This window comes from Microtus ochrogaster (assembly GCF_000317375.1).
Source record: "Microtus ochrogaster isolate Prairie Vole_2 chromosome 14 unlocalized genomic scaffold, MicOch1.0 chr14_random_1, whole genome shotgun sequence".
Lineage (NCBI taxonomy): Eukaryota > Metazoa > Chordata > Mammalia > Rodentia > Cricetidae > Microtus > Microtus ochrogaster.
The window spans coordinates 1,136,513-1,152,114 of record NW_004949096.1 but is presented as its reverse complement, the minus strand read 5'-3'; the positions used below and the strand labels follow the sequence as shown (position 1 = coordinate 1,152,114).

The following is a 15,602-nucleotide window of genomic DNA, read 5'->3' as shown; positions in this document are numbered from 1 at the left end:
TTGGATAAATTAACATAGCAGCAGAATATTTAATGATGAAAGAGTATAATATTAAAATCTTTATAATTCTTTACTTCAACTATCTTAATAAATTTAAAATATCATATATATTAGAATTGCTATTCGTACGCTGAGCTCATTTATTTAAGTCTGACTCATTTTATCATAAATCTACTTTATTTGATTTCTTTGATTTAAATTGAAATGAAAGACATTAGTTATTTCAGAATTAGAGTAACATTTTTGCCAAACAATATCACATTTGAATTATTGCAGTTTTTTTCCTTCTGGTAGCTTGGTGTTTAGATTTTAAAAGCTGCTGCTCACCATCTATTTGTTTCATGCCTCAGAAGACAGTTGGAGCGTGCGACACTATAGAGGGTCTGTGCTCTGTTGCATTACACTGCAGCACCCAGTGGAAAGAATACAAAATACCTCAGATCCAAGCGTCATTATTCTGCCAGAAAAAGATCAAAAGAAGTTTAAGAAAAAGAAAGAGCCAAATATACCCTTCAACATGTTTATCTTACTTATCTGCAATTTTTGTTACAGTGATTCAGAACAGAATGAAAGCAAAATATTATATTACAAATACTTAAAATTTATATGGGGCCTTTGCATCATTTCACGTTTAAAGTCAATGTCCAATACCTTATTAATACTATTTCTCCATGCATTTTTAACCTTCTAAATTATACTATTTATTATATTTGCTTAAAACTATTATTCCTATATATTTTGTCCATATCAATTTTCCAAATAGTAGATATTGCTTTGCAGGCAGAGCTTAAAATCACAATGCTTCCTCCACGTCTAGGTCAGCATTTTATTTTTTCTGAAATCATCAACCATCTATGCATTTTAGTGCTTAATACTCTGATATGCCTGTTGATCTATAATTGTGATTGTACCTCAGCCCCTGGCTTCGGGGAGAGCTTAATTAGAATTCCAGGCCCTCCCCTGGCAGCCACACTTGGAGCTTCTATAGCACACTGAAGACTAAGAGAATGACGTGCAGGAGTGCAGTGCTGCTGCCAGTGACCTACATTTGTAGCCAGCTTTTGACGATGGCGTGGACTGGCTTTCCAGTAAGGAAGGGAAAGGGAAAGATGAAAGCAGAGCCCTGGAGGAAATTGAGCCTGCACTGCTGGGAAGCTGCTGCTGTGGCAGGAACGTGGGTCTGACTCAGATGTTTTCACCTGCACACAAAATTTTGACAACAGCAGAGTTAGTTGCCTGTGATGTTTATCATCCAGAGGGTGAAATTTATTTAAAATCTGAGTGTAGATTTTTATTTCTCTTATTTTTTAGCCAGCTGGGAGATCTTCTACAAGGCACTTAGACTTTTAAGACAGGAAGATAATGGTATTCTAGAAGCCTAAAATGAATATGAGCAGTCTGAGGGATTGCTTTCTAACACCTAAAGCATTTATTCGAGCCCTAAATTTGCATCCAAATTTTTTATTTTAATTTTGAGGCAAGAACTCATATCTCAGGCTTTCCTCCAGCTTGTTATGTCCCTTTTATCTTCCTGCTCCACCTCAGAGCACTGGGATTACAGGTATATATCTCCACACCTAGTCTTATTATACTGGAGGTAGAACCCAGGGCTTCGTACCTGCTAAACAAGCACTCCACCAAGTGAGCTACATTCCTAGACTCTTAATAATTTATTTTGAACCCATTAAGAAGAACGGTTGTGACAACTTAGATGCTGTTATGTGGACACAAAATAGCTAAGTTATTGGAACAGTTATGTAACCCTTTATCATGCTTGAAAAGAAGCCATGCATTGGCCAAATTAGGAATATTTAATATGATTCTTTTTTTTTTCAGAAGAAATGTTTATTCAGTTCTCACTTTCAGAACACTTAGTAATGACATTCTGAAAACTAGAACCATTTAAAGTAAAATATAATACTCATTGTCCCACTTACTTAAAACCAAAAGTTACACCATGAAAGGAGAGAAAAGCATACCAGCTAGGGTCATAGATTGAATACAATGGCTGTGAAGATTTGTGTTATAGAAAGACTAACTTTATGACGAGCAAGCTCAAAGAAGAGAGGATGGTTTCTTCAGACAGGGTTGAAGTATTTCAGTGGCCAGGCTTCTCAAAAATTTAAATTCTGTTCTTTTAAGCTTACAACTGCAGAAAGTTTCCTTATTTTTCACATCCATCTTTCAAATTATGATATATCGATGAAATTTGGGACCTCTGTAGTGTGATATTTCATTCATAATGTGTCTAATCATCTCTGCTAGATTTAAAATAAGCTGAAAGTTGTGATTTCTTTCTTTACAGTCGAATAAACTTCCTCTGTGCTTTTGAACCACATTTTTTTTATTTATTCATCTGTTTCTAGGCAGCTAGGCTGGCTCCATATCTTGCCTATTGTAAAAAGTGCAACAATAAACTTGGATGTGCAACTATCTGTGCTGTGTGCCCAGAAGTGGTATGGCTGGTCTCAGTGTTACTATCGCTGTGATGTATTACCATCTTCATTCATCAGCAAAGGAAGTGAGCACAAGGGCTAACAGGGCAGGAAACTGGAGGCAGGAACTGATGCACAAGCAATGGCGGTATGCTGCTTACTGTCTTACACCCTATGGTAGTTTGAATGGAACTGGCCCCCATAAGCTCACAGGGATAGCATTATTAAGTGTAAATTTTTGGATTATGTGTGGCCTTGGAGGAAGTGTGTCACTGTGAGGGTGAACTTCTAAGTTTCCTTTGCTCAAGCTTCACTCAGTGTGATACCCAGACCACTTTCTGTTTGCAATCACTTTTCTTTATGTCCTGCTGAACTAGTTTGACAAAACTGTCAGCAGTGGAGGGAGGCAAGGGCAACTTGCCCAAGGCTAGCTCTTGCCATAAGGAAAGCAAACCCATATGCAGTTTCTTTGATGCCCATCATTTTCTCTGAAGTAGATTGGTCTGCCAGGAGCAGACATGTCTCATTGTCAAGAAAAGCCTTATGTTATTAAAACATTCTAAATGACATATTCTGTAGGTCTTTGAAGTATTTGAAGATTACCTATCTACCTAAAATATATGTTTGTATGACCTTGAAAACATTCCTAACATGACTATATGTGTGATAGTTACAGATGACTATTAGCCTGTTTTTCGTTATTATTTTAAATAATTTTTAAAAACTAAAACGTATATAACCTTTCTTAATTAGCTGCATGGATACAATATCTTAAACAAAGAGAGAAACATTTATATAATTTAACAAAAATAACCGTAAATTTGTATCAATATACAAAAATTCATACCAATGTAAAATATTTAAGATTAATTATTTTTTTAAGGTAGACTCAACAATCCTGCCCCCCCCCCATATCTCATCATTTTTATACTATGTCCTCTTTGTTTTCTTTAGAAAAAGATCCTTGATTCTAACTCCTTTGCTTTTCCCTGACCAGGACCAATAACAATATATAACTAACCCCTCTAAATGATGCCAAACATCTATAGCCCTTTCAATGGCCAAAAGTCATTCATCCTACCTCTTAGAAATGTGGACATCATATCTTTTAGACTGATTCCTGTTGTCTGGGGATGCTGGAATCTCAGGAGACCTTTTGAAAAAAATGGGATAATGGTCAAGTTGTTATCCAGTCTCTGTACAATGGGAAAGTATAAGACTTATCTGAAGTTCTGGCTGGTGTAATCTGTGAGGCTTAACCATCTCAGCCTGTAACACTGAAGCTGTTCTGGATGCAGAACTATCAGGAAACTGAACAGAGGCACTCTGAGATTTTGGATCACCTGGGTCACCTGCTTTTATTGATATCCCCTTGGTCTGTAAACACATAAACTTTCAAAGATAACATACATACCTACATTAAAACAAATGTGTAATGTTTGGCATGCACAAGTCAGTTAAAGATGATTTACTTTTGATTTGTATTTCAGGAAGCAAAAGACATCTGTCAGCTTTTTAAGTCCATTTAAACTGTATAATCAAATCATAACTTAAATCGCCATATAAAAGGATGACATATAATAATAAATCATGAGGACTTTGTAGCCAACAAGATTTACACGTCTCATCTCCTCTCCCAGCTGTTCACATGTCAAGGGATCAGCTTCACGCCACCTGTACTGTAGTCTTTTCTGACTTCCTCCCCCATTTCTGTAGTCAAAATCCTCAGGTGTTCCCCAGACAAATCTGATCTCTATAAATCTGGAAGGAATCCCCACCCTTTTTTTCCTGTGGAAACAAAAGCATAACCTCTCCCCCAATGCAACACCATTGTTCAACTTCCATTTTGAAGTTAAGACATTTTTAAAATATATACATTGGTTTAATTTAGTAGTTTCCATAATCCAATGTCTCTCATTGGCCTTGTTTTTATACATTAACATTTAAAAAATTCAAAGTTAATACAGGAGCCAGACGCCCTGTGTATTTTTATCTTTGCATGGGTGTTTTTTTTTTTTAAATGCTCTCTCTTTAAAGACTTTACTTCATTATTTTTAAACTTTTTTTTTCTGTTAAACACACTGTAACCAGTTTAAGAGGTTGTGTTTTGTTTTATTTCCATCTGAACCTGCTTTGCTGAAAATCTGTAACCTTCTGTCTACATGAACAAAACCTTAAACCCACCACTCGGCTTATGTTATGCCACAGTGGTGGCTCAAGTATGCAGACAGCTGCTGAAAGACATGTCTGTGTACCACAGCTGGCATGAGAGACACCAGACAAGGAGACTACTTTGGCTTTATTTTTGTGTGTTTAGAATCTATTTTCAAGCTTTCTCAGATCATATATAGATATACATGGCCAGACATTGGATGCCATTTGTAACTAGCCTTTCTCTGTTCCACCAGCTAGCTCCCAAATTATCACACAAAGATTTATTATTAATTATGAAACCTTTACCAATAGTTTAAGCTTATTTCTAACTAGCTCTTCTAACCCATATTTTTATTATACTACATTCAACCTGTGACTTTTACTTCTGTCCCATTTTTTTTAAAGATTTATTTATTGATTATGTATACAGCATTCTGCCTGCATGTACCTGCACACCAGAAGAGGGCACCAGATGGTTGTGAGCCACCATGTGGTTGCTGGGAATTGAATTCAGGACCTCGTGAAGAACAGCTCTTAACCTCTGAGCCATCTTTCCAGCCCTTCTATCCATCCCATTTTATGTGACCTACTTGTTCTGCGTCTGGCTGGCTTCTCTTGCATCTCTGTCCTTCTTCCCAGTGTCCTCTCTGCCCCCAAAATCCTGCCTAACTATTGGCCATTCATCTTTTTTATTAAACTATCAGTGACAGATCTTCACAGTGTAAAATCAATTATTCTACAACAAGAAGGTTTTATTCATTTTACCCTATCTTTTTTACAAAACTTATGAAGTCTACTTCTTTTCGCTCATCTCTGACACTTGATACTGCCAGGAGACCTGTAAGCAGAACAGTAAGGAAAATAATAATGATGATGATGATGATGCCTTTTCTTTCAGGAAAGGAGACTGTAACAACAAACCAGTCAGTATATCTGTTGGTTCTGTGCTTAGACGTTTAAAAATGGAAGTTTTCAAAGGTTTGGAAGTAAACCCTCATCTGTGGTGAATAGCTGTAGTAATTGAATATTAAAGAACTTTATTCTTGTTATTCTGTTAAAATGGAAATCTGACAAAATATATTAAACTTTTTATTGAAATCAATTTTTATAAGAAATGCTGAAACTTCTAAAAGTGATCATCTGTGAAGTAGTTAACGAATCACACAGTGGGCAGACATTGTTGGCATACTCTACAATTATTTTAGCTTCTAAAAATATGTGTTCAATACAAACGTTTCCTTGATAAATTTTTAAATATCAGAAGACTAAAGTACAAGAACATTTATTTCTTAATTCCTCCAACCAATCAGTTCATCAATTCAATAAGAGATTTTTTTTACTCAAATTATAAATAGTAATATTGAAATCAAGCAGATGCTTCAGATACAATGAATTTTCTTTCTTTAGATTTATAGCATAATTTGATGATTTGGAGTCAAAATTATAGCCTAAAGATGTGTTTCACAAGTCTTTATACTGCTGATTCTTAGTTTTAGTGCTTACTTTAAATTTTTCTCTAATTTTGTTTCATGCTCTGCCTAAAAGCACAGTTTCAGAACTGGAGTATATGTACTTAAGGAAGCTTTCAACTAGGCAAGTTAGCAATACTGTAACATTCAGAAGTACCTTAGTGGGGTGACAAGTTACAGATTGATACTGTGCTAAGGAGATGCTTCTGGAGTTTTGCTCACCCACAACACATATACTCTGATCTCCAGATACACTTAATCTGAAGTTGCATCGTTGATTTTTGTGCCATAACAGAGAAACGAGAAAGCAGTACCAGTAAACTAGGCTAGAACATGTCTTTTTATTTCCAGTTTCTTATTAATTTGTACTGAAATTCTTCCTACTCTTGTTTTAAATGCCACATTTGCATGTCTGAAGAGAAGATGAACATTAACAAACTTCTCGTCTAGAATACTGTTTTCCATCCTCTGACCGTCAGTCACTGACATCCGTAGTTTTTTTCTATTGTATACACTTTTCACAATTCTCTCCTTTCTGTCATTCAGAGCACTGATGATACCATGCTTTACTTTATTAGAGAGACATTAAAATTTAGCTCTACTAATTCAACATAAATATTAGGCACTAATAACTAGATCTTAGGGTATGGCAGTCCCAGAGTCAGTTGGAAAGGTTCTTAGAAGTGTGGCATAGTAGAGAAAGGAATGGCAGAAGGCAGAAGACCTGTATCCATGGCCTGATCATGCCTAAAAATTAAAATTAAAAAGTAGATCTTTGTTAAGCACTTAAACACTAGGGGTCTAGGAACTATTCTATTTCTTAAAAGATGTTTCACTTTTGCACCCAGATTTTAATCTAGATACTTTATTGATTTTCTCAAAGAATAATATCATTGGAACATTTCTTTTAATACGATATTCATAGTCTTTCCCGGGTGTTCCTTTTATGGACTCGGAGACCAAATGTTGAAGAATTGTATTGAATAGCAAGATTCACAAACTTCATAAAAGATTAGAAGAATGTTAGAGATGTCATGAGTCATAAATGGACTAGTTCACAAGTGCTTAGAGTTAAGAGTTTGTATGGCAAGAAAGGCATGACATTAGAGGGGGATGCGGCAAGCTTATATCTTAAACCACAAGCGTACGTAGCGAGAGAGCACACTGCGCATGCCTTAAGGCTTTGGAAATCTCAGAGCCTGCCCCCAATGATGTACTTCTTCCAGCAATGACACACCTCCAAACCTCCCCAAATAGCACTGCCAGCTAGGGAACAGATGTTTAGGTGAGCTTATGGTGGGTATGTCTCATTCATACCACCACAAAGGGATGTCGTAATAATACTTCCTAAGCTTGATATAACAATGAATTAAAGTGTCTACAGCACTTAGAACAGAGTCTGCAATAAGGTAAGCACTATGTGTGTGTGTTCTCTTATTGATCCTACGTTTATTGTTATAGCCTCAAAACCTATACTACAATTTAGTGCATGGTTGATACTTAATAATAGTTTTAATAATAATAATTTAGTCTTGTAATAATTTAAGAACTCCTATCTCAAATCATGTGTAAAATTTATTTGAGGGGCTAGAAAGATGGCTCAACAGTTGAGAGCATTGGCTGCTTCTTCAGAGGACCCATCTTTGATTCTCAGCATCCACATAACTCCATTGTCAGAAGCTCTGATGTCCTCTTCTGGTCTCTACAGGCACCAGGCATGCAGTGGGGCAAAGGACTGTGCAGACAAAACATTCATACACATATAGAATAAAATAAAATTAAAAATCAGTTGAAAGGTATCAAAGATCTAAATATAAAATCTAGAAGTCTACAGTAAGAAATTAATTATCTACAGTCCTGAATAAACAGAGAAATTTATCACTACTAAATATCAAAAAAATAAACAACCAAAAAAGAAATGGAATTCAGTTCGGTACCAGAGAGCTTGTCTTATGTGCAAGGTACACCTACAATCCCCAGCAGCAAAAGATAAGTAAAAAGCCAGGGTAATGTCTATCATTCCAGCTCTCGGTGAGGTTGAAGTAGAGTAGAGAGATCAAGGCCATCCTAGGAAGCCACAAGATTAGGAAGAAAGGAAAGAAGGGGGAGGAAATAAAGGAAGGGAGGAAAGGAGGGAGAGAGGGAGGAAGGAAGGGAGCTGGGAAGGTGGAAAGAACATGGTACAGGTGTTCAAAGGAAGTCATGCAATGCCCAAATCCAATACATAGTATAAGGCTGAACATCATTGTCATCCATAAAATACAATTCAAACTCAAGCTATACTGAATACCATTTTATTCATACTAGTATAGCTTTTTTAAAAAAGGAAAATAAGTGTTATTGAGAAAAAATGGAATTCTTGTAGATTATTATTGATCAGATGATAAATTGTATGGTTACTTCAGAAAACATTCTACTTTTTCTTCAAATAGGTAATTGTTAGGGTTATCCTATGACTAGTAATTCAGATACAAAAAAAAAATCTTGTAAACCAGTGAATTTCTATCCTCTGTAGTAAAATGAGTACCATCAGCCATTTCATTAGCCTCCAGAGATAGAAGCAGTGCAGAGCCACAGCCACAGCACCTTTTGGAAGTTAATGCAGCTCCTCAAAACCTGAGCCAGTGTCAAAACTCCAGTCACCATGGTGTCTGTAGTAGCTCATGGTGTTAAGGGTCTTGTGTGACAAAGTGTGAGTGTCACCACCTGCCCATGAACTCATATCTCTTAAATGGGCATGGCAAGAAAATATGCTGTCATTAACCTCATTTCATGTCTTCAGCTGCATTAGAAATAATATCAGTTTCTGGCTTCGGTTTAGGACATTTGTCCAGATTCCAGTGAAATGAGTTGTGTTTGTTTTGACTCTGATTATATTTTCCCAGGGTGCATATGGTGTAAGAGTCTATCTAGTTCTGTAGCTAAGCATCATATCATTGTTATTCAAAACAATGAATGCATTATTTATTGATTTAAGTCAATGTTATGTAAAACTGTACCTGATTTCTTAAGACCAAAAATGTTTGCCACAATTGTTTCAAATACCCAAGTATATCACTTTTCAATTTAAAAAATAATAAAATTCTTTTGAATAGTCATAGTAATATAACATTCAAAGGTAGAAAAGATCCAATAAATGGGTAAACAAATTTCAGTAATTGCATACAATGTAATATTTACTGATGAAAAGAAATGAAGTCCTGATGTATGTTACAACATAGATAAGCATGTTAAGTGAAAGAAACCAGATGTAAAATTTTGTATCACTCTATATAAAATGTCCAGAAGAGCCAAATTCATAGAAACAGAAACATTGGTAGTTGACACTGGCTCTCGAATATGCATTGGATACAGAATGGTGAAGATAATTCTGAAGTTGGATAGTGGCTGTGATATTTAATCTCTATTGTTAACTTGGTTGCAGTGAGATACCTGGGAGATTTGTACAGCACAGCACTCACTGAGCGTGGCAGTAAGGACATTTCCAGAGATGATTAGATCATGAAGGCTGTGACATAATCAATGGGTTAATCCATTATAAGATTCAGACTTTGATAGGCTATTGAGAAATGGTGGAATTGTGAAACGCGAGACTAATTAGAGGAGCTTGTTCTTTGGGGTCTGGCCTTTGACAGGAGTACCATGGCTTTGTATCCTTCTTTTTATACTTGTCTGTATCTGCATCCTGCTATCCTGAGATGGGAAGTTCTCCTCTTCCACATTCTTCCACACTCTTCCACATTTTTCTTTGTCTAGCAATGGGCCTGGAAACAATGCAGTGAGATGACTATGGACTTTGTCTCTGAAACTATAAACCAAAATAAATCCTTCCACATTTTATCTTGTTTCGTCCAGGTGTTTGTCACAGCAACAGAAAGCTTATACAGTGGTGAGAACTGCACGACTTTGAAAGATTAAAAACCAATGGATTATAGACTTTAAAGTATTGATTTTAAATCATATAAGCTGAGCCTTGTGGTATGTCTGTAGTCCCATCAGTCTTGAGGTAGAGAAGCAAGGATCGTAAGCTTGAGGCCAGCCTGAGCTATGGAGTGCATAATGTGACCCTGTCCTTCCTAGTCTAAGGAAAGAAAGCGTTTCTGACCTTGAAAGTAAAAATTGCAATTTAGATAAGCTTTAAATATAATTATATTTGCTAAGGTAAAGTCTTATCATTTGTGATTCTGGTTAATAAAAAATAAAAACAAAATCATGACATACTTTTCTCCCTTACAAAATATTGTTTTTAATTGTAACACATAATAAATAATTTTAAAGTTTCTTTTATAGCTACTCAGTAAGTCATAATAAATTGGGATTCAGTGTCTCTATATTTTTATAGCTTTCTTTTTTGGTTTAGTCATTTTTTAAAATTTTATTTAAATAATATATTTTTTATTCCTTTTACATACCAACTAATTTCCCCTCCCTCCTCTCCTCTAGGCTCCTCCCCTTTCCCACTTACTCCCTTCCCCATCCACTTCTTCATCTCTATTAAGAAGGGGGCGGGCCTCTATATTTATTTATTTATTTATTTTAAATGATTTTATTTAACTTTATTTTATATGCATTGGTGTGAAGGTGTCAGATCTCGTGGAACTGCATTTTCAGACAGTTGTGAGCTGCCATGTGGGTGCTGGGAATTGAACCCGGGTCCTCTGGAAGAGCAGTCAGTGCTCTTAACCGCTGAGCCATCTCTCCAGCCCTCTATATTTAATACAAGATTTTAAATTCTACTTTTATTGTTTAAAAAGCAAAAGCTAGCAATTTGATATTGGGAAAATATATGTCTTAGTCTCCACTGTTACTTCATCCATTATTTCAGTGAATAAGATTTTTGAATTCTTTTTTTTTTATATTATTTTCTTTATATACAAAAACAAAGGCCCAAAATATGGTTTGTTGAAGTAGCTATCAACAGGATGTCAGCTGACTTCACGTTTGCTTTGGTCAGCACGGCCTGGGAACAGTAGTCGGTCCCCTCCCTAACAGCACAGAAACACACTGACAGGACTGCCTTCAATACAGAACAAAGAGCTTTCAGGGAAAATTAAGTTAATTTTAAACCAAAACATTTTACCAATAAATAAGAAATTCTGAACGGTAACATCCCCACCCGACACTCTCGGGCGTAACACGTACACCAATTTTGAAAATAAAAATGTTCTCACAATAGTCATAACAGGTGATCATATAGCAAGCCATGTAATGAAATTATTTTAATGTATTTTTTAAAAACGAAAATCTTAAGAACCAAACATGAACTTTAAAAGTTGGCACTTACTTTCTACAACTGTACACATCCTAAAACAATGGTCTAGTACTTTCTTACAGAACATAATTCAAACTCTGTTGGCATTTCAATATACTCCTAAGGAAACAGTTAAAAGCACTTTTAGTATGCCGGATCTCAAACAAAGTTCATAATTCTGATTTATGGCTATGAAGAGGCAGTCAGCTTCTACTGAAAACTGCAGCCAGTGATAAAACATACTTGGAAAACAAATGATCGGTCTGAAGATTTTTAATATCAGTTAAGACAGTCTGATGTTTGTTGCCAATGAAAAGTACTTTAATCCAATGTGCAAAAAAAATAAAAAAATAAAAAAGTGCAGCTGTCCTTTCCCTTGAAATACGTAGGACCAACACTACTATTTACACACTTGAAAGATTTGAAATTATTTAAGCATCTTTATGAGAAACTGAGAGTTGCAGAGAAACCCAAAAGCTTGATCATCCATAAACTACTAAAACATCTCAAGAAGCATTTCTGTTTCTTGTCCTAATTTTGATCCTAAATACAAAACCAACTTTGAAATCAGTCAGGATTTTGAAGACCTAGGAAATTTTAGGGTTTTTGTATCTGTGAAAACCTGGTCTCGGAGACTTCTCCCTTCTCTCACTACCGGTTCACTCCAGACACCCACAGGCAGAGTGGCCACACTGGGTCAAAGAAGAGCTCAGTTCCAGTACCACCCGCATCCTGGTGGTCGCACTCACCCTGAGGTCCACATGACCTGCAGCATTTGGGGTGGGGACAGGGGCCATCACAACGGATGAAGAAACACTTCAGCAAAGCAACCATTTACTGTCCACGGAAACAGTAAAAACAATGATATACAGAGAGATTTAAAAATCAACAAGCCAAATATAAAACTAACACCATCCCGTATTTCCAAACTTGGTTTTGTATTTATACAGTGTCCTGGGTCGGTTGGCACGTGCCAACGTTTTCTGCACCAATATGAAGTTCTTGTATCCAGTTAATAAAACTGCTGTTTTGACCATAAGTCACATATATTGGGACAGGTAGGCGATCAATTTATTCAATTACTCTACGGTGCACTCACCAGTTTGGCAAGCGTAGAGGAATTAAGAATGGAACAGAAGCCGCTCACTTTCAACCAGACAAAGGAGTTTTCAAATTAAAACCATAAAGAGGGGCAGGGGAGCTTACTGGGAACATGAACACTAGACATCAGAAAAAAAAAAAAAAAAAACTGTTTGGTCAGAACGTAGGAACGTAACTGCCTTGAGGAATCTGAAAATCACCTAACTGGAATGAGCACTGTCTTAGGTCCAGCCAGTCCAACACTCTAAGTTGCCACAAAAGCAGTCAAAGGTGTTCACTGACTGTGATCAATGCAACTTCGGCATCGACCTCCCAGGCCACGCATTCCTGACCCATCACCTCTAGCTGCAGGCAATGGTCTCCAGCTGCTGCTCTGCCTCGGCAGCCATTGCTGCCGCCTGCAACTGTTCTGTCTCACTCTGGATGGCACTGGGGGTGACCTGCTTCCTTTCACTGTGCATATTGTTCTCATGCCTCTTCAGATCTGAGGCCTTGGCAAACGCCTTGGTGCAGGAGTCACACACGAAAGGCTTCTCCCCTCGGTGTCTCCTTTCGTGGTCCTTGAGGTGAGACTTGTGTTTGAAGGCTTTGTCACACATATGACATGCAAATGGTCTTTCGTTGCTGTGAACCCGCTCATGCTTCTTTAGGTCTGGGGCGCGGATAAATGACTTCCCGCACACCTCACAGCTGTAGGGCTTATACTCTGTGTGAATTTTCAGGTGTTCTTCAGGTGGGCCTGGGTGGTGAAACCTTTTGTACACATTTCACAAACAAATGGCCTGTCTGCTGTGTGGAGCTTTTCATGCTTCCTTAATCTGCCTTCATCAGAAAACGTCTTACCACAGATTTTTGAATTCTTGAATTAAAAAACCAGTAAACAGATTGTACAATGATGTATTTTATCTTATGGTGAACACAACAATAATATACATAAGTACCAATTTCATACTTTGCTTAACTGTATAATTTTCTAGTATATACTTCTTTAGTATATGCTTCTTGCTAAAATAGCAATTGATTTTTGTTAATATAGAAATTCAAGTGTTTTTTAATAATACTTCATTAAAGAACGTTAAACTTCATTCTGACATTTCCCTTTTCTGCTTTATAATTGTCTACATTAAGGCCAAGAGATAGAGCTCAGTTGGTAAGAATGCTTTCCAGCATGCACAGATCCCTGAGTTCAATCCTCCGCCCCACATAAACTGGACATGATTGTAAGCTCTAGTCATCCTAGCACTTGTGAGATTAAAGTGGGGGAGAGCGGTTCCTAGTCATCCTTGACTACATAGCAAGTTCAAGTGTGCCCTTAACTACACAGGACACTTGTCAGAAATGAAGAAAGAGGAAGGAAACCTCTATCACTCTGTTTATGCTTAAACCAATTGCATGACACCCATGTTTGTTTAATGCTTGGATAATTCTAGTATTACTGTCATTATGGATCAAGAAATTACCATATTTAACGTTGATGTCATAATGTGTTGTTCTGTTTTCTTAGGAACTCCCTGCACCACTACTTGATGATAATGGTAAAAAAGAGATTGAAGATATACATAATCCTAAAACACCGGAAGCAGATGTTAGCATGAAAATAGCCTGGAGATACCAGTTCCTGCCCAAGATGCAGGCAAGTCGGCATGTAAACTACCTCTAGAGTTTGTAATGTTCTTCTTTTCACTTTGTAGAACCTCTCTCGTTTGCCCTCCTGTTTTATGTTTTGTAGCTTTGGTCCACTTTTTCATTTTGAAAGGGGAATATTATTTTATGCCCTTGTATTTTAGAAGTATACAAGATAGAACTTGTTTTCTTTCGTGTCTGTTCATATAGGCGAATGTTACGTGTCTTTCACCTCTCTCCGCCTTACTTTCTGAGATAGTATTTTTCACTGAATACTGAAGCTTACTGATTCAGCAAGCACAAACAGAATAATTTAGACAATCTTTTCCTTTCTTTCTCTCCTTTCTCATCCTTCTTTCTCTCCTTTCTCATCTTTCTTTTTCACCTTTCTTTTCTCCTTCATTCCTTCTTCCTTCTCCTTCCTTCCCTTTTTTCTTTCTGACAAGTGTCCTGTGTAGTAGTTCAGGGTCTACTTGGACTTGCTGTTTAGCCAAGGATAACTGTGTAGCAAGCCCTTGGGATATCCCTAAAGAGATTGTCTAGAATTTTAGGACTTTTGGACATTGGGTTTCTGAGTAATATTTAGAACTTTGTTATTTTGGAATTCTTACAGATATTATAAATGTATTTTGCAATAAACATGAGATTGAGTCAGAAGTAAAACATTATAGTTTTTTTTAAGATTTATTTATTTATTATGTATACAGTATTCTGCCTGCATGTATGCCTGCAGGCCAGAAGAGGGTATCAGATCTCATAACAGATGGTTGTGAGCCACCATGTGGTTACTGGGAATTGAACTCAGGACCTCTGGAAGTCTGGAAGGGCAATCATTGCTCTTAACCTCCGAGCCATCTCTCCAGGCTAGAACATTATAGTTTTAAATGATGTGTTTGGCTGTGAAGTTGTTAAGAGATGGTGTCTTAGTTAGGGTTACTATTGTGATGAGACACCATGACCAAAGCAACTTGAGGAGGAAAGGGTTTATTTTACTCACAGTTCTATATAACAGTTTATTATCAAAACCAGTGAGGACAGGTACCTGGTGGTAGGAACTGATGAAGAGGCCATGGAGGAGTACTGCTTACTGCCTTGCTCAGCCTACTGTCTTATAGAACCCAGGACCACCAGTCCAGGGATGGTATCACCCACAATGGGCTGGGCCCTCCCCCATTGATCAGTAATTAAGAAAATGCCTTATAGCTGGGTTTTATGGAGCTCTTTTTCCTCAGTTGAAACTTCCTCCTCTGATAACTCTAGTTGGTATCAAGTTAGCATAAACCTATCCAGTACAATTGGATTTATAGTGATTAACTTCCAATGTTAACTTGAACTGAATTTAGAATCACCCAAGAGACACTGTAACTGGAGACTGCTCATTTATTTCCTGTCCTCCCAGACCCAAATAATCACACAGAAACTATATTAATTACATCACTGTTTGGCCAATGACTCAACTGTATTTCTAGCTAGCTCTTACATCTTGAATTAACCCATTTCTATTAATCTGTGTATTACCACAAGGCTATGGCCTACTGGTAAGGTTCCAGCGTCTGTCTCCTTCGGTAG

At 36.9% G+C, this 15,602-nt stretch overlaps 1 protein-coding gene across 1 annotated transcript in view; it reads left to right on the top strand.

Annotated features, from left to right (window-relative positions):
* The window catches only part of Elp4 (elongator acetyltransferase complex subunit 4), a 208,986-nt gene that overhangs the window by 33,102 nt on the left and 160,282 nt on the right, over positions 1 to 15,602 (top strand). Inside the window, exon 4 of the mRNA XM_005364033.2 lies at positions 13,915 to 14,043. Coding sequence (XP_005364090.1) covers positions 13,915 to 14,043 — 129 coding nt within the window. The remainder of the gene's footprint in view (positions 1 to 13,914; positions 14,044 to 15,602) is intronic.